Source organism: Boleophthalmus pectinirostris, unplaced genomic scaffold (genome assembly GCF_026225935.1).
Source record: "Boleophthalmus pectinirostris isolate CB_2022bp ecotype Guang Dong unplaced genomic scaffold, ASM2622593v1 HiC_scaffold_18, whole genome shotgun sequence".
In the NCBI taxonomy this organism is placed as follows: Eukaryota; Metazoa; Chordata; class Actinopteri; order Gobiiformes; family Gobiidae; genus Boleophthalmus; species Boleophthalmus pectinirostris.
In genome coordinates, this window is record NW_026571133.1 from 28,590,172 (window position 1) to 28,610,231 (window position 20,060).

The 20,060-nt window shown below is 39.6% G+C and overlaps 1 protein-coding gene across 3 annotated transcripts in view; it reads left to right on the forward strand.

The window, feature by feature from the left end:
• LOC110160474 (mediator of RNA polymerase II transcription subunit 13-like) overlaps positions 1-19,202 on the forward strand; it is a 70,384-nt gene extending 51,182 nt beyond the window's left edge. For 2 of the 3 annotated variants that reach the window (XM_055153986.1, XM_055153984.1), the window contains exons 5-30: positions 7,109-7,254; positions 7,630-7,821; positions 8,348-8,512; positions 8,589-8,739; positions 8,840-8,944; positions 9,116-9,757; positions 9,926-10,139; positions 10,631-10,712; positions 10,789-10,910; positions 11,013-11,109; positions 11,228-11,445; positions 11,865-12,043; positions 12,121-13,049; positions 13,181-13,360; positions 13,474-13,703; positions 13,777-13,975; positions 14,055-14,334; positions 14,422-14,863; positions 14,935-15,158; positions 15,235-15,377; positions 15,525-15,683; positions 15,773-15,937; positions 16,356-16,519; positions 16,982-17,146; positions 17,285-17,394; positions 17,574-19,202. In XM_055153986.1, the coding sequence (XP_055009961.1) occupies positions 7,109-7,254; positions 7,630-7,821; positions 8,348-8,512; positions 8,589-8,739; positions 8,840-8,944; positions 9,116-9,757; positions 9,926-10,139; positions 10,631-10,712; positions 10,789-10,910; positions 11,013-11,109; positions 11,228-11,445; positions 11,865-12,043; positions 12,121-13,049; positions 13,181-13,360; positions 13,474-13,703; positions 13,777-13,975; positions 14,055-14,334; positions 14,422-14,863; positions 14,935-15,158; positions 15,235-15,377; positions 15,525-15,683; positions 15,773-15,937; positions 16,356-16,519; positions 16,982-17,146; positions 17,285-17,394; positions 17,574-17,706 (5,836 nt within the window). In that variant the 3' untranslated portion in view covers positions 17,707-19,202. The remainder of the gene's footprint in view (positions 1-7,108; positions 7,255-7,629; positions 7,822-8,347; positions 8,513-8,588; positions 8,740-8,839; positions 8,945-9,115; positions 9,758-9,925; positions 10,140-10,630; positions 10,713-10,788; positions 10,911-11,012; positions 11,110-11,227; positions 11,446-11,864; positions 12,044-12,120; positions 13,050-13,180; positions 13,361-13,473; positions 13,704-13,776; positions 13,976-14,054; positions 14,335-14,421; positions 14,864-14,934; positions 15,159-15,234; positions 15,378-15,524; positions 15,684-15,772; positions 15,938-16,355; positions 16,520-16,981; positions 17,147-17,284; positions 17,395-17,573) is intronic. The other variant, XM_055153985.1, reaches the window with a different exon arrangement.
• Positions 19,203-20,060: the final 858 nt, after the last annotated feature.

The window sequence follows — 20,060 nt, forward strand, 5'->3', positions numbered from 1 at the left end:
ACTATGGGTTGGTAAGGGGTTGCATCAGACGCTGAAGAGAGAGTTACACAGTAGCGAGTGAGAGGGGAGTACTTGGTGGGGGCTTGCTGTGTCTACGCTGGGGTGCCGGGGAGCGTGGTAGGCGGGGGGTCGTAAATTAATCATTACTATAGACGGCTGAATGGATGTATTAGAGCCTGTCGCACTCATTAGCTCAGTCAATTCGATGCATGCCAAGTACAGTACAGAGTCTATTTGTTAATCTGGGGGCTTTCATTTGCATTAATAGCCATATACTCATACATAAATTATATCCATATTTTAAAGTGTAATGGAACTCGCATGCTGCTTCTTGGATGTGAATCAAAACAAGTGGAAAGGAAATTCTTGTCTTCCTCTACCTGGTCGTATTCAATAGAAGTTGTGTAAATAGAGCATCCTCACCTCACCTCGCTTCAGGGAGGAATGACATTGAGACACACGGAGAGAGTGGCCATCTCCTAGGCAACAGATGTTTGGTGTTTGGGCACGGCACAAGGTCAGACAGTATCCAGAAATAAAACAGGATCTCCTTTATCCTCTTAACCAGTTAATTTACTGTAGAACGCACCACAACAGAGAGCCTTGATAGCTGTTATATTCTGCTTAATTAAATGCAATAAAGAAAATGGACATTATAAGATCATTTCAAATCCCAAATGCAATGAGCATCATGTATTAAAATCTTTCATTTATAGAAGAATAACTACAACTTTTGAGTAATATAAACACTTACAATTAAAAGACCGACACTATTAAGACCGACACTAAGACACTATTTTCTGACCTATGTTATAAAGCAGTTTTCTCTTTACAAACACACCTGGAGTTGTGTTTAGTTTTATTCAAACATGTTTAACTCACAGATTCTGCTTATGCAGGATGAGTTTTTCTCTCAAATGCAAAACATACACTGTTCCACCTTGTGATGTCATGTGGTAATACAGGAAATGTTCCATACACGTTCACTAGAATCATCTGGATAATCGTAAAAGGTAGCTGTTAATTACTAAAACTACCACTTCATGATGTCACAAGATGGAACAGAGCAGTTTGAGCTTTTGGCATGTGGACAGACTAATAATATGTTTTTGATGAGGCAACAGCATTCTAACATGGCTAAAAGCATAATATAGGACCTTTGAACAGTTGCTTTAATTGCTACAAGTCTATTTATTTACCTTAAATGTTACACAGTTGGGCATACAAGTCCCTTTTGGCACATTTGATGAGAGCACATTTAAGTGAATTTGAGAGCACATGAGTTAAGTAAAGTAAATATGACTTATTTAAACATTTTTCTGAAGGTTGAACCTGGTAAGTAGTTTAAATCAATGTTCTATTGTGAAAGTGCAGGGAAGACTGAGGGTATTTTGGAGTGGTCGTTGGTGCCATTAATAATCCAGGGAGAGTGGAGAAACAGCAAAGGCAAAATGAAGAAAGAAGACACCTGTGATTAATCATTTTATTTCCTGGGTTATATTTAGCAGCATCAGATAAATGGGATAAAACAACAAGAATGACAAGCAAGAGCACAAAAAGACCAAAACTGACCCATTTTTACACACAGTGGCTCAGAAGCTTTTCTTTGTTCCTTTGGTGCTTTCTGAATATTTTAACTATTGTTCTGATTACAAGTTTGTTCACTAATAGATAATAATAATAGTGATACGTTTTATCTCACACATGTTCCCTATAGTCTGAATGACATCATGTGTGGTCAGATAACATGCTTCTCTACAATCAATGTGTTTGAATTGTGGAGAAATAGCCAATTGAGTGGGATGTGCTAATTCCCTGGCAGACTGACAGAGGTTAAATGGGTGACTTGATGATTCAGTGTTGGACTGCTGTAAATGTCAGTGAGAGGCGAATTTAACAATGTGAAATTTATGTCAAATGTGTGTGCATGACTGATTTGATCATTCTCAAGACAATATACTGTATGTTTAGTATTGATCACACAAGATGTAAACTGAGGATAGAGTAGTTAAAATATGCCTCATCTGCAGTTACTTCAAGATACAAAATTATGATTCCATTAGTAGGATGTTGAGAGCCTGCACACTAGCTTTTTTTTTTTTTTTTTTTTACATTTGGCTCATACAAAAATGCTGAAATTTGATAAGTTGCACATCTTGAGAAGATGTCGTTCCAAAAAGTAAATTTACAAGGACAGCAAAAATATCAACCAAATTAAATTTTAAAATGCTCTGTCGTGTCATGTGGAAAATGTATCTTGTCTCATTCCTAATCATTAATATAACCAAATTATAGAAGAAGAGTGTAACTTTACATATAAAGTTTAGTCCAGAATGCCAAAATATACTGTCATAAGCACTGATTGCATTTTACCACTTTATCTAGAAGGTTCAAAATTCTTTAAGCATAGCATGGTATGTAATTACCCTGCTTATTATGGTGAATAAATGAATGAAAATATTTCCTTGTATTTCTTATCAGTTCTTATTCTTATCTTTATTAATACAACAATACATGATACAATGCAGTTTGCCTGTCCTTCTGTTTGGAAAGTTTTTCTTTGTGAATCTGTATTATAGTCAGAGCAGTATCCATGCACAAACATTGTGATAGTGAGAATGACTAAAGCCACCTACTTGTGCTGCTGAATAATACATCAAGCTGACTGCATCCCCCGAACTCCAGTGTTAATAGTGCTGTATTACTGTAACTTATGTGTGCTACTGGAGCCTATACTGTACCATTCCACCTCCCTCCAGTGTGTCTCATGGTTAGGACACTGAAGTCAGTTTGCTAGAGGAGTGCAACTCTATGAGCGCAAGTGTTTACATGCTGCTCACAACAGCTTACAAGAGGACACGGCAAGAAGTGTGTGGGAGGACTTTGGCAACACAACGATAAAGAAAAAAAAATACTGCTGCTGCTGTGTTAAAACATAAATTTGTAGTATCCATAACAGTGGAGAAAAAGCTCCCAGCACAAGTAGCTTCTTATCTTTATCACCTAAAGGCTGGTTTATATACTGTTATCTTTCAGTTGGTCTAGATGCAAGCCCAAGTGCAAGATAACATTGTTACTGTGTGCATGCGATGCGTCTGTGTGTCTGCTTTGTGAAGCATGTCGGACATTAGGCAGACCCCTGCTGGCTGCCTGACTGGGAGCTTTGTATGTGGAGTGAAAAGACACATGTTGCGGTGCACATTGCCTCTGCCGTCTCTCTTTTCCAGCCAATCAAACATGCACATGATGTCCTGCATATAATTAAATAATACGAGTTCTGTAGCATGCCTCCTCCTAAATACATTTGCTCACATACAGACATCTAAATGAGCCATACCAAGACTTGAGAGAGGGGTATGTAAAAGTGAGCACCGCTGACATTTGTTGATTGATTTTGCCATAAAAGTGTGCTCAGTATCTATCCATTAAAACTCTGATCTCATCGATATGTGCGCAGTGTACTCCTCTAAATTATTCACCTCTTCTTTCGCTCACTCCTGTCTCACTCCATTTTAAACTCAACTCTCTTCTTTATTTTTTCCTCCTCTTTTGCTTGTTTACTCATTTCCATACTGTCCCTTGAACCACTCTCTCTCCCCTGTACTGTCAGCCCTCCGGCGAGCCTCAGCCATCACTCCTCTTCATTTATTAATACCTGTACTCATAGCATTGGCGCGCACACAACAGCCCTATGCGTCCCTGTCTGCTGCTCTCCTCACATACATTCAGAGGCTGCACTAATGTCCCAGTGGAGCCAGGGCCCGGTGTGTCTGAGCTCACACCCGCTTACTGTGCAGGAAAATGCCCTTTGTGAGAGGACAAGGAGCATCAATCTCACCGCCGCATCAATACACACTTCCATGCTCTTTTTGGACCTAACATGAATTGCTTAACACTGATTGGAAATGTGTTAAATATTACAAGTACAATTAGTTGTTGTATAATTTAAATCACTGCAATATTAGTTAAATGGCTAATCAAGAACAATTATGCAAAATATGACTCAGATGACAGTTCACACATTGGGGTTGTTCAATATTGTTTTTTGTATTGCCTAATATGAATTGCTTAAGATTCACTGTAATGTGCTTAGTACTAAAACAGCATTTCTTTTAAATAATTGAAATTTGAGTATGTTAATAGGAGTTTGATAACCAATTAGGGACATGAACAATAATTTAAAATATGACTCAGGTCATTCAATGTAGTTTTTTTTTTTTTTTTTGTACCTGACAGAAATTGTCTGATTTCTTAACCATTTTGGAAACTTGCTTAAAAGAGCATTTTTAAACAGTGGTAATCAGATTATGCTAACAGGAGTTATATGATCCATAAGGGGTGTGAACAATTATGCAAAATATGACTCAGGTGACAGTTAGCACCTTAGGGTTGTTCAATGGGCTTAACTAACAACACATACTCCTTACTGTAAACAAGGGGGGTGTTAGTTTCAGTGTAGTTAGCTCCTCCCTTCAGACAGATATTATAAACCAGTGACTTACCAGAACCCCTTCAGAAACAAAGGAGCTAATTAGATGAGTGGCAAAACGTATTCATTCTTAAAAACGTGTTCATTCGACATAATTCATTTCTTTTGCAATTGAACCTGCCTGGAACACTGAGTGATTTCACAGATATAATTGAAATACTTTGCATTTTTCATGTTAAAAACAAAACAAAAACAGTGAAGCGTACATCAACAAATACAAAACAGACAAAAAATATCCCATTGCTCAGTTACTACATTGACCTTCCCCAGCATCTTCTCACATGCAGCATTATCATCAAAACATCATTCCAACACTAGTTTTAGTAAAAAAATTTAAAGCTTCAGAATCAGAAACTCAGATTGTTATATTGGATAATCCACAAACAAAACTTGCTGTTTGTTGATCCTGTTAATAACAAATCAGGAGAGTTTTGAAATCTGTCATGTAAGAAATCCTGAGTACAAAGTGGCAGTAGAGCCTTACACCTGACTTGCAGCTGTTCACTCTGTGCTGCCCTGTGTGGCTATATTTAGTTGTTCATATGTTGTAATGATGCAGTTTGGACAGAGTCAGGGTCAGTGACATTGAAGGTACAAAGGTCAAGATTATTTCTTTAATTGATAATATCATTGTAAGAACTGAAAATATTAATCATGCAAGTAAATGCTTAATCTGGGTGGTTATTTTTGTGTAACTTTACTTAATCATTCAGAAAGTTTGATTTTACATACTAATTAGAGGATTAGTAATGTTACAGACAACAAGAATTAAAGAAAAATAATGTTATTGTTGTTCAGTCATGGTGTCAGTAATCGTGAGAAAGCATAAGCTTTGGATGTATCTTTTCAAAATAATCAGAGCTCTAAAATGGGATATTTGGAATTCCTAACTGAAGGCATTTTGACTTACTGAGTATATAGTATATCATATATAACATGTACTGTATCAAGCAGCCAGTATTTTACAGTGAATGTGCTGTTTTAGCTTTTTTGCCTTGCCTTCTGTATGCATGTGTAAGTGTTTTGAAGACTCTCTCTGTCTGTCTCTCTCTCTCTCTCTCTCTCTCTAGTCGTTGTGCAGACCAGTGTTCAAACCACCTGCTGTTCTGGGGCTATTTATTCTGTGGAGCACCAGGAATGTTACTGAAGCATATAAATTGTTGATCTCACTGCCATCTAGGGGCCTTTGTGCACACTGCAGTCCGTGTTATGGTTGTGGACATGAGGGTTTATTGAATCTGATGACCCTTTACTGGTGAAATTGGGGTCCGGCTCCCTAAGGGCAAAGGAGATATTGCATAGGTAGCAGGGTAATCACAGGAAGATTACAGTGTTCCTGCTGACTTTATTGTCACTGATATCTCCAAACCAAGCACTAAAAGCTTTATAGATTAAAAAATACATCATTGTGCCTGTCTTACTGGTTAATGATGTCCAACCCGCCCACTGCTGTATGAATTGCACAAAAGGGGCCAACAGTTACTCCAAGGTGATTAAAAAAGAAGACAAACATGATGGACTATTGTAGAGCTTTGTAATAAAGAGAGCAGCACATATGTAAACATGTAGTCATTGCAATCAGTCACAAGCAAATGAGGATTTATACCTGCAATAAACAGCCTGCGTGGGACATGATGAAGACCATGAGTGTGGGCCGAGATTAGCAGGGGCTTTACCAAGACATTCTTTGAGCACACTTTACAGAGAAGAGAGTTGCACTTCTATTTGGATCAGGATATGGATATTGGCTTCAATATTATCAGTGGATCTTTCCTTAATCATTTATTGATAACACATAATTTACTCCCTAACTTCTAATCTTAACCACTTGTTTATTTATTTATCTGGCAGAGACAATGCAGTCAGATAAGAGCAAATTTTCAATTCCTGTCCCTGGTAGAGCTTTTCTACCCTAATATACAAGACATAATCCAAAATACATAAATATATTGCTCATCTATATAAATGCACTAGTGTAATTATACATATTCAACACTCACTCATTCATTCACTTCATTAGTGCACTCTCACACTATTTACACGTAGGTGCAGTTTTGGTTTAACTTGGAAATTTACAAAATTTTGATTTTGTTTAAGGTGCCTCTTGTTACCCCACTACTGGTCTCTGAAAAATGCACTGAGTGGTTCAGGGGCCAGATTATGAAAACATCTGAAAAATTATTTGAGAAAAGCAAAATTACTGAAGCTCTCAAAACTTAATGAATTATAACTCCTAAGGATGTGACAGTGATGAAAGTGGATTGGTTTTCTATCCATCATGCTTTATTGAGAGAAATTAATGTGTTGTTACATAACATGTTACATTCATTATATGTCAAACTACAAACTATGTGCAAACTGTCCCCTGATATGCACCATCACAAACTTTGGCCTCTTTAAATCCAGGCTCAAAACTTATCTATTCAGACTGGCTTTTAACAGTTAGTAATGAGTAACACTTTACACAGTTTGTTTTATTTCATTGTTTATTATTTTCTTATGTTTTTATATTGTGTTAAAGCACTTTGTTCACCTTTTGTATGATATGTCAATGTTTTGTCTCTTAAGTATTTGGTACAACTTTTAGTTAATAATTGTCTCATTATATTTTGTCCCCAGTGAACACCTGTCCTGCTCCTTTTCCTTCTTCCTCCACGGTGAAAGTAATGTGTGCACAAGCGTGGAGATCGCCCAGCATCAGCCTGCCTACCACATCAACGAACACCACATACGACTGGCTCAAACCTGCAGTACACCAGTACAAGGTAATACTGTTGTCATGTAGTTTCTGATAAGGCATCACTTTAATGGGAGGTGGGAAAGGTTGTAGGCGGCGGAGGGAGTTCCCAGCACTCACTCTCTAATTCTTAGAAGTCACAGTTAAGATACTTGAGTGGTGAATGATAATATAACAAACACATTTGCTGTGGCACAGGGTACAGCTCAGAGGGACAATATATAAAATGGTAGTTTTTAAAATTAAGCAAATTAAGCAAAACAATGAATTGAATGTCAGACAGCAAAATGTTTAAATGGTGAAGTAAAAAATTTTACACCATGAAACACCAATTTATATAAAATATATTATGTACTGTAAATTCAAAATCATTTATCTCAGTGTCTACCTTTTGTCTTTGCAGTAATCCTAAGTCCATATGGTCTGAGAGGCATTTTGACAGGTCAGGCCTTCAAGATGAGTGACCCAGCAGCCCGCAAACTGATGGAGGAGTGGAGCTACTTCTACCCCACGGTGCTCCAGAAGAAAGAATGTGACAAGGAGAAAGATCCAGCTTATGATCGCAATGATCACATGGCAGTGGAGGTCATTGTAGGTAAGGATACAGTATATTATGCTAGTTTCTGTGAGTAAAGATGGTTTATTTTCACAACAAGAAAAAAAACAACAACTGTTAAATACTAAGATAGCTGAGAGGTAACAGGTGACACTCCAGGGAGGCACTTGTCTACTATCCGCTTTCACCATAGAGTTATTTTGACCTGATTAGCTACAAATCTGGCTGTTGCTGCTCAAGTCAAATATTATATTGTCATTACTATTCTTTATAGGATGACACAATTATTCATAACATATTCTTTGTACATACTATTTTACAATTCTTTGTGATATGATTTAGTCATAAGGGTATTTAATTGTGTACTCTTATTGCAATTCCAAAAGATGTAAAGAAAGGACGTAGTGATTTATTTCACTATTATTTCACTATACATAAATATTATAGGTAATTTGAAATGTTTATGTTTTGTTATAGACGGAGTATAAAGGCTACATCTCACAATAGAGTGTTTAGTTTTGAAGTGGATTATTGGATTGTAAAATCTTGTTTTTGTGGTTTGAAGGTGGTGTGAGGATGACATACCCTGCAGCCTTTGTGCTCATAGCCCAGGGGGACATCCCAGTGGGGCAGCCCCCACCTGCTCCTTCAGCTCCAGGACTGATGAGGGAGCCCAACCACTGCAGCGTCCCCCTCACACCCCCCACATCCCCAGAGCAGCCCTGTTCAGGTAACACCCACCCTACCCAGATACAAAGACTTAAAGAACGTTCAGCTTCAAGTGTCATGTTTTGTCTTGTTTTTAGCGGACAGTGGTTTTATGACCTCTGTGTCTAGTGTCCCCACGCCTGACATCAACATGGGGGTCACAAATATGAGCCCAAAGCATTCTGGGAAAAAGATAACCTGTCAGGTGGTTCATCAAGCCTGGAGGGAGTGTTACCTTAATCAACCCCAGTAAGTAATTCCCTGAGTGTTTTTTCAGTCTGGCACAAGGGCTGTTGAAGTGCACTGATGCAGACGAGCATGCTCTCAATGAGCCATTTGATCCCTGCAGACAAAATCAACCAACTGAGGTGATGCCTAAGAAAGAGATGCAGAGTGGAGCAACCACATGGGACTTTAGTGATCTGGGGACAAGGACTGCCTGCCGCTGTTCTAGGTATCACACAAAAGCCAACTTAGCCAAATGAACCCAAATTTCATCCATTTGTACTTCTTCATTATCCGTATTTCCTTAAACAATATATGATTATGTATTATCATAAATATATTATGTTAATGTTATGTTACAAATTTCTCTCACATGCTTATCATTTTTTCTTTCCTGTAGGATCAAGCCCCTAAAGTCCAATGTCACCAGCACATCCACTGCCAACAACCACACGTGCAACCCTGCTCAGTCATCTGGCCTGTATACTCCCTCTACTCCCAAACACAAGACAAGTGACAAGTCAGAGAAGGCTGATAAGCAGTCTAAGAGGGCAGCCATGATCCCATTTCACCTGCGCGTGTCTGCTGCACAGGAGGGATCTACAGAGCAGGACTCCTCCACAACTCCTTCTTTAGGGAGTTTAGTACCTCTGGAGCCCCCTTTAGAGCCTTTAGCCCCTCTTCCAACCTGCAAGTATTCCAAACCACTGTCCAATAACAGGAAAGTCCCAGAATCCCTACTTCACTCTCCTGTCTCTCCTCTTCCGCCAACACTAAGCCCTCACCCAAGGGTGCTGGAGCCGGACTTACTGGACGGGCCGGTGGATATTGGTGTTTGTTCAGATGGGGCTATGGGGATGATCACCAGTGAGACAGCAGCATACAGCGCTTTGCTGAGACAGAGGGAGAGCGGGGCTGACTGGTGGAGGGGATTCAGGACTCCCAAGATGGATAAAACTGATTTCAAACCTCCAGACCTTCCCCCTGACATACTGGAGGATATGCAGTCAGAGATGGTAACTGAGACAACTCCATTAAAAAGGTATGACAATATATGATGGTATAATGTACATCTGTGTGCAATGTTAATGTGCAAAGTATTTTATTAAACTAAATTAGTGCAGTATCCTAAAGAACAAAGCTCAATGTCAAGTGTGTTTGGAATACATTTAATATTGTACTGACTATACCCACTGTCTCATTGTTTCAGACTTTATACTCAGACTTGCCAAAGTTTTAAGATCTCAGAAGAGAGAGTGAAAGAACACATCCAGGCTTTAGGCCTGTACGAGGTGACAGGTGTGGAGGCACTGCGGGAGCCGGGAGATGATCCCTATGACTTTAAAGAAGGCGACATTGAGTACACTTTCTCCTCCTCCAAAAGAGTAAAAGGTCAAGGACGAGAGCCCAGTAAGAGGGCCAAGGTAGGACATGATGTCGTTTATCTATATTTGATTTGAATTAATTCTAGTTAAGATAAATGTCATTGACATTATGCGGTGCATGCACATAATTGAGTAAAACATGTAACTGAAAGACATCACCTATGCATGTTGCAAAGCCTTTATTTGGATAATAAATAATAGAAAAGCTGCTGACAGTCCAATCAGACACATTATTTGCATGATGGAATCAATGGGGAAAAAAAACACAAAAAACAATACCCTAAACAATTAAGATACTGTCATGGCACAATTTGTTTTTGGGTCATAGTGCAATATCAGAGGGACAGAAATGACTTAATGGGCAGGGTTAACAGTTCTAACTGAAACATGTTTGTGACTCATGCTTCAAAATCAGGTACATGCTGTGAATTGAGTTTATTACCAACGTAATAACAATAGTGGGTGCAGTGATTGACAGATTTGTGGTGGAATGCTCTACTAATTTTAACGAGTTTTTTTATATTCAACAGGGGGAAGAACTAACCAACGGAGATTCACTTTCTGAAGGAAAGGATGCTATGTCCATATTCAGCTCAGCTCAGGTTGAGACAGGTGAGACAAATCCAAGGATGTTTTACATTTACCTATACTATAAGGTAGAGGTCTAATTTCTGTTTTATTTATTTAGAAGAATCAGGGCAGGATGACGCAGCAGCAAAATCAAATCCTTCTCTGACTAGAAAGGAAGATCTGGCTGTCAACATATCAGATTTAGACAACATATTTGATGAGGATGATGAAGAACTTGGGGTAAAAAATAAATAAATAAACACAAGATTATTTTGATATACATTTTTTGTGTTCTAATTTATTCTTAATTTTATGTGGCTGCTTATTTATATACAAAAATAGGGCGTTTACCCTAACCAGCATTCCACCAAGCTCCCACTTTCAACAGAAGACCGCCCTCTAGCGAAAGAAGGCAGAGTTGCAGTCCCCTATCCATCAAGTCAGTCACTTTCCTTTGTTTTACAGACAAAAACTCAACAAAAATGTACAGTATTTCTTCATACTTTGTGGAAGGATTGATGCATTTGTTTTTTGTTTTATTGTTTGCATTCATTCAGCAGTAGCAGACCTCCAGCGAATGTTCCCTACTCCACCCTCACTAGAGCAGCACCCAGCATTTTCACCTATTATGACATACAGGGACACTCCGAGTCAGGAGCCCCCTGCTCAGAGTGGACCTGGAGAACATCTCCCCTTAGTGCCAACTCCACAGATCTCTGAACACCGCACAGACACCAGTGAGAGGATGATGAGTCCAAGGCATGAAGACATCAAGGTATAAATGAATGCAATTTCACTTATGTTCTTATACCTTCCAAGATCCAGTGATTAGAAATCAGTCAATTGCATTCAAAGAGGTTCACAATCAGCAATTGGTATTAAATTAGTTGAATTAGAAAAAAAATAATTATAAGCACATTTGCTGGATTTTAAGATGTACATCCATCCATCCATCCATTTTCGTCCGCTTATCCGGGGCCGGGTCGCGGGGGCAGCAGCCTAAGATGTACATTAATTACTAAATATAATGTATGTATGAGATGAATGAATGTGAAATAATTCAATTAAGAATTAAATATAAAGTATTGCATGGCAACCAATATGTTGTTTTATTATTAGGTTCAGCTCCCAGAGAATATACATACTTAACATTTTCAAAATCTTACATTCCTTTTATTTGTCTTGTCTACACAGCCCATCTTCAGCTGCTCTATGTTTGCTCCGCTGTCTTGTCTCCCAAGTCAGACTCTTCCTCTAATAAAACTTCCAGAGCAGTGTTACTACAGGCCGTCCTGGATGCTCATGCCCAAAATGGAGCATTACACTCCAGTAATGCTTACTCCGGTGACCACATACCTCAAAGATGGATACAAGTAAATGTTTTTATAGTATATGCACTGGATAATTAATTACATTAAATTATAGTAACACTTGTTTATCTGCTTTCTAGTAATGTTCCAAGTGTGAACACCCTAACAGACCAGGAGTACAATCAGATGAGTGTCACCACTGCCTCTGTGGGCACCACGGTTGGCATCCTCCCCTCTCCTGCTACGCCTCGCTTCTCTGTTCCAACCCCTCGCACCCCTCGTACGCCCCGGGGCATCACCACCGCCAGCTCAGGACAGGGCTCTGTGAAGCAGGACGGCACAGAGCTGAGTTCTCCTATATCCACCCCCTCTACCAGCATACCTCTGAGCTCTGTGGAGCCTCTAGCCAGGATCGGACCAGCCCTACCTGAGGCCCACAGTCTGTACTTCATCCTTTTGCTCTCTGACTCAGTTCTCAATGTCTTCAAGGACCGTAACTTTGACAGCTGTTGTATCTGCGCCTGCAACCTAAATGTAAAAGGCGCAGATGTCGGAGTGTACATCCCAGACTCCACGTGTGAGGACCAGTATCGCTGTATGTGTGGTTTCAGCGCCATCGTGAACAGGCGGCTCGCACAAGGATCAGGACTCTTTCTGGAGGATGAGCTGGATATCTTTGGCCGAACATCTGAGGTGGGACGAGCTGCAGAGAGGAGGCTAGCTCTGTGTCGAAGGGATCCATTGTTGGGTGACCCTGGGTCTAAACAGGGGCAAGATGCATCTCCTGCCTCTCCTGCAGTTATGACACTTCTTCAAGAGCAATGTTCACAGCCCATTTCTTCTCTCGCTTCACTGCAAATGCCATTGAACTGCTTATGCCATGGCCGCAAAGGTGCGCTGCTCCAAAGCTGGATGTCAGAGAAGCAGTGGGCAGATGAGAGTGATGCATGTGCAGAGTGTAACAGTGCTTTGGAGCAGGGACTGCAGTATGTTGACAATCCAGCAGGAAGTAAATTGGACCAGGCTGTAATTAGGAGTACAGCGCTGCACCCCTGGCCTCACACAAATGGTGAGATATTCAAAAACATAATTTCATGTGATCACTTATTGTGTGGTTTAAAGGTTTTTTTTTGTTTGGTTGTTTTTTGTTTTGTTTTTTTGTCGTTGGTAATAAAGGTGTGTGTTTTGTTATTTTTTTAGTTGTGGAGATGAGCTTATTATCATCCCAGGATATGGTGCGAATGCTCCTTTCCCTCCAGCCTTTTCTACAAGACGCTATCCAGAAGAAAAGGACAGGGCGGACATGGGACAACATACAGCACGTTCAGGGCCCCCTGACCTGGCAACAGTTTCATAAAATGGCAGGCAGAGGATCCTATGGTGAGTCTGTACAATGTTTTGTTGGTAAAATCTTTCAGACTTTGTGACCACATTCACACACTTGCATAATATATTTTACATTTTCACATTAGCTTTGTATTTTTGTCAATCAGGTTCTGAAGAATCTCCAGAGCCCCTTCCTATACCAACATTATTACTGGGCTATGATCGAGAGCGGGACTTTTTGGCACTGTCACCTCTAGCTTTACCATTCTGGGAGAAGTTACTGTTGGAACCATACGGAGGACAAAGAGATGTAGCTTTTGTGGTTCTGTGTCCCAATAGCCCCCCTCTGCTGTCTGCTGCTCGCACATTCTTCCAAGAACTCAGTACTGTCTATGAGGTTTGTATTGAAAATACAGTACTGCATTAATATGAAGAACACCATTTTTACAAATGATCTCACTGTTTCATAGACATGCCGGCTTGGGAAGCACCGTCCTCTGGCCAAAGTATCCAAAGATGGGATTGTGCAAGTGGGTGAAGATATCAAAAGCGACACGCTGGAGGACCTGGCAGTGGGCCAGTGGCTGGCAGGCCCATGGACTGGGCAGCAGCATGCAGACAACATCAGTAAACTGAAACTGTATGCTTATGCATGTAAACAGATATTAGGTAAGAACAAATAATTATAATATAATCTTGCATGTGAAGCAGATATCTACATGCCAACTTTTATGCTTTTAATTTTCAGGTCCACAGCTGTCAGCACTTTCTTTAGATGGAAATCTTCTTCTTCCACCTAAAATGCAACCTCCAGTACAGAATACATCTTCAAATCAGTCCTCAGACGAGGCCAAAAATTGGTCTGCTGAGAACGAGCAGAGTTCAGGGACTGCTGGCTCTGGCAATGCTCCTACACCAACTGGATCCATCTCAGGTCAATCTATAGAAACAAGTCAAGGAACATCGAGTGATTTTAAGGGAGCTTCAAATGTTACACAGCCCAACCCATCAACAGAAACCCCAGAACTGTAAGCGTGCAATGAATTCTAACCAAAACTGAATGTTTTCTGTGACATACACACAAAACATACCATAAATTGTCTTTACCTTTGCAGAACATCTGAGCAATCCAGAATTGGAATCCCCACTGTGCCAGAGTCAGCTGATAGTCACATAAACCCACCAGCTATTGCAGTTTATATCATCAATCCATTTTTCACTTCAAATGGAGCCAAATGTGATGGAGGAGAGGAAGACGAGGGTGAAGAGGTTGAGACAGGCAGCATCTGGCTGCTGGGGCTTTTACGGTGCTACTCCGAGATGCTTCAGACCTTATCTGACACAATAAGACCAGCATTGTTACTGCAGGTGGTCCCATGTCAGCATCTTCTGCAACCAGCAAGTGGTGAGAGTCACTTATACCTGCAGCAGCTCAGATCCCTGGCCTTTTCATGTTACTCTCAGTGTAAACGAATGTTTCCCCAACAAACACTCATTAAGTCACTCACTGGTTTTGGACCAGCATCCTCTGCCAACTCAGTGCTTAAGAATCCAGAGGTGGGTCACACACTTTAAGAAAAAAGTGTTTCTTTGTTTTATCATCAATTAATAACAAATGTATCTTGTAGCATCCAAGCCCTTTGGAGCTGTATTCTCCTCCATTCATTCTTGGTCCCACTCGGCCTAAGCAAGCAGAACCTGGGGAGATTTGGGCAGAGCTTCCACCCAAATTTAATGTGCTCTTTGTTGGGTACTGCCTGTCACATGACCAGCGATGGATCCTTGTGTCTTGTACTGACCAGCAGGGGGAGCTGTTGGAGACTTGTATTATCAACATTGATGTACCAAACAGGTACTAGTAACAGTACATCTTACTGGTTATACAGTGAGGATGAGTTTATTAATCAGATATGTTTATTCTGTTTCAGAGCACGCCGACCAAAATTCTCAGCTAGAAAAATGGGGCTACAAAAGCTCTGGGAGTGGTGTATTGGTGTTATTCAGATGACGTCGTTGCCATGGAGAATTGTTATTGGTCGACTAGGCCGTCTAGGACATGGAGAACTAAAAGGTATATGTTTTTGAAGTTATGGTAAAAATTTGTGCTATTCAGGTTTACAAAAGAACCAGATCAGGACAAAATTTTATTTTCATTTTCATTCATCTCTTTGTATTGTGTGTGTATTAATAATGATTATGTCCTTTTTCCTTTAAACAGACTGGAGCTCTCTACTTGGGGAGCATTCTCTCCTGTCAATAAGCAGAAAGCTGAGAGAGTCCTGTCGGATGTGTGGTATGTCTGCGGCTGACTCACCCTCTATACTTAGCGCCTGCCTGGTGGCCATGGAGCCTCAGGGATCCTTTGTCATCATGCCTGGTTAGTAGCTGCAGTACATCTCTACTGGTGTTATCTATGTAAAAAATAAAATGTAGGAATATTAACATGTACATCTTTGTCTGTTTTAGATGCTGTTACAATGGGGTCCGTATTTGGTCGCAGCACTGCTCTGAACCTGCAGACCTCTCAGCTCAACACTCCTCAGGATGCTTCTTGCACGCACATCCTAGTCTTCCCAACATCTGCCACCACTCAGTTGGCTCCCAGCTCCTACCCCACTGAGGACAATAACGGTAAGCACACCATCAATGTCATAGTGTCATGGCAAGAAGATTGTTAAAAATGCTCATAAACATACACATTTTAGCCAAGTCTACAGGTAATGTTTTTTCCTTATGTATGAACACATCTTTTTAAATTTCAGAACAATGATTTAATACATTTTAAAATCTTCTGGTTATTATATCATAGATTTTATTTTACTTTTAATGTAATCATTATGTTACAATTGTGTATTCCCATCAACAGATGGCAATGCTGTATAAAAAAACCCATACACATTTACAAAACCCTCAGGAAATAAATTGAGCTGCAGTGCATTATTTTAGCCACTGCCCCCAGTTTACTGAAGAGGCTCTACTTCATCTCAAACGAGTACTTGGCCTGTGGCAGCAAACCCAAGCCTTTAATGTTGTCTTCTCTACTCTCCAGATGACATGTTTGATCTACCTTTTCCTGATGAACTGGAGAATGACATTGGCCATGACATGATGCTGATCACAGGAAACCTGCACCCTTCCCCCAACACCTCCCCAGTGCCCTCGCCAGGCTCTCCATCAGGGATGGGAATGGGATCACATTTCCAGCACAACAGGGTGAGCCGCACTGTATCAGATACATTAAGGCAAACAGAGCAGTTAGAGCCAAAAACAGATGTTTATCTAAAGCAGCTGTGGATACAGCTTACCACCAGTATGGAGAGAATGAATAATATTGTAAAGTGCTTTGGGTGCTAGAGCACTTCATTCTACACAGGCAATACAATTATCAGATGTCAGTCTAAGTCATAGTCAAACTGAACATTTCTGGCTGATATTTCTGATTGTCAAAGGGGAGTCTCAGTTATGTTTTTGTACCACACATAACAAATGCACAGGAATTTGTCTGACAGACAAATGTACAGACATATCAGTCTGTGCTTCTCATTCAGCATTGTCACTGACACTGTGGAAAGACACCAAAGTGCAACAGCAGGATATGATTTAGGCATAAAGTCAAGGCATATAAAATATTGTCATAGAAATATGATCATGGTCTAGTATTCTGTCTTTAATTAGACCCAGAGTGAGCGGTTAATGTCCCGGGACAGTCCACCAGAGGAGTTGAAGCAGCAGCCCCTGGCTCTTGGCTACTATGTGTCTACGGCTCAAGCAAATGGACTGCCTCACTGGTTCTGGGCATCCTGTCCACAGGCAGAGAACCAATGCCCTCTCTTCCTCAAGGTACTAAGTACAAACATGAATTACTATTAATAATAATTTAGTATTATTGGAACTATGCTAACTAAAATGAAATTGTCTTTGTGAACCATGTGGTAAAATGTGTGTTCTTGATGATGACCAAATGCATATGACTTCCAGGCCTCCCTTCATCACCACATCTCCATAGCTCAGACAGATGAGCTGATATCAGACAAGACCAAGAGGAGCCCTCACCCCCTCGACTCAAAGACCACCTCTGATGTGCTCAGGTACGCATCATGTTACACAGCCTGCTCAAGCATGCAATAAACCTGATAATTATCTTGATCTTTTTTCACATGATGTATATGCCCTGAGGTAATACATTCTGCACTGAAATGTAACTGTAGAAAATAAGTTAGTCTGTAAACTTGTGGCTTTAAGTAACATGCTTCTTTTCTCAACCTAGGTTTGTTTTGGAACAGTACAATGCTCTCTCTTGGCTCACATGCACTCCAGCCACTCAAGATCGCCAGTCCTGCTTGCCGGTCCACTTAGCAGTACTTATCCAGATGTACAATGCCATTTTAAACATGCTATAGCAGTGAGGTACAGAGGACAGGATCACTGAACTGCTGGAAACATCTTTGCTCTAGCCTGGGCTTGTCCTCCCCCTTATTGGGCACCAGAGGGCACCAGAGCACTTTTGTTGATCGTTAAATCAAAGGAAGATATGGAAAGATGAACTCACCCTGCCCTGGAATGTAATTAAGGAGATGAATGAAGTGCTCTAAACAGCAGCCCTGGTTATCTGAGGCATGAAAATGGAGTATTATGGTTCTCTCATCAACACAGACTGCTAGACTGAAAAAAGTTTACCATCTATGCCCATTTGATGCCATCCCACGGCTGTATGAAAACAACAGTGCTCTGTAACTTTATTTCATACTGTGTTCCAGTAAACTGTAGATGTTCAGCAAGGACTTCTCCAAATCCTCTGGACATGTTTACGCTCCTTTTGTACAACCAGCAAAGAGCATCAAAACACAGCTTTGTATCAACTTCTTTTTACGTTTTGTACATATATGCACTGTTGATCCTCCTGGACTTGGTATAAATGAAACCCTACCTTTACTCTGAAAGGGACTTTAACTTATTCATATTCACTCCAAAAAGGAGTGTTTCATAATGGCACTTTTTCTTTTGCCCCCAAAGTGTGAAAAACACAATGGGAATATCTGACTAGTTCTGTCAGATGTGTTTATATTGTACAAAATATATTTACAAACATATATTTGCAGCTGAGACTTATTTTTAATATTTAAATCCAGCAAATTAAGGCCTTGTCAATTAATGCAAAAATAATCTGAAATGAAATTTGTCATTTAGATGAAATTGTAAAAATGCCATATTTTTACAGTATGTATGATGTCATAGAATTTGATTTATATGTATATAAACTTAACTATATGTTTATTACCTCTTCCATGCTGGCACTGATTTGAGTGTTGGGCATAGCCATCTTTTACACATGTCGCAGTAAGAACAGATTGCCAGTGGAAATTGATAATAGTTATATTTTTGATGCAGACATTGAAAATGTCACTTGAAAGTAAAAAAACAATAACTAAAACTCACAATCAGAGGAATACAGTAAAGTGTATATTTATAGTGTAATACTCTACCACTTGAAGTAGGCAATACACAACAATGGTATTTCACCTTTGTAAAATGGCTTTATTTCATTGGCTCTTGAATGATGTCAAATCTCTCTATAGACTGACTCCTGCATGTTTGTAGATACACTCCATTGCTGAGGTCATGGCATTCCTCAAAGCTGTACATTTCATGCTGGTTCACTTTCTTATATTATATGTTGAATTTATTTTTGTTGTATTTTTATACATCAAGCAATTTTATTTTAATACAACCATGTGGTAATTTGCCAAGTGCAGTGTTCATGTAATGTACAGACAATGGCAGGTTTGCAAAAAATATTTGTTACATTTGTCATTACTTTGAATATTAAGCAGAGCCCTCTAGTTGGAGAGGCCTATGACTTTTACACTCTTTTTAGTAAATTATTTAAACAAGTGGACATGACTTGCTCTTGTGTCTGTTATTTGAAAGGTTAAAGCTAAATCTATGGTTCAAAAATGCTGTAGATTATAAAAGAAGAGCATAGGCAGAATCAAACTTTTTATTAGTTTGTTCACAGAATGTGTGAATGACTAGTTTACCGCCCACATTACTTAGAGATTATATTGGATTTATCTGGACATGATTCCTGTCTTTATGAATACACCATCAAGATGAAATAATGATCTATTGTAGTGTGAGCAAAGCTATTGCCTAATTCATTGAGTGAAAAAGAAAACAATTAATTATCTATAAATGAGTAGCTTCAGACTAGATGCAGCTCTTCCTGTTCTTCCAGATTGTCCAGATAGAATGGTTCACCTCAGAAAACCAACAGGTGATGAGGAAATTCAACTTGTTGATATGAACACAGGGATTACCATACCTCAGGGCATTACCACACGTTTGGCTGTGTCTGTGCTGGAGTATAAAGATAGCTACATTTAGGCTACGTTCACACTTGCACGTACTCACACCACTTCAAACCCAGAACTTAAACAGAACAAGAACAGGGCAGAAGTATCTGTAACTATCTGTAAGTGTCTTAACTGAAGTAAATTTTACAGTAGATACTTTTTATTTTACTTTGCTACAATTGGGAGCAAGTATTTGTCATTTATTAGACCTACTCCTAATTACTTATTACTAATACTACATGTTTAAACGTACATTTGAGGACAGAACAATATATATTTTTTAATCTTTTATGTGATACTTTTTTCTTTTAGTGCTCTTGTCCCTATATCTACTTTACAATACTGAGAACTTCTTCCACCACTGGCACACACCCTCGTGCAAATTATAATGATAGGCTGTA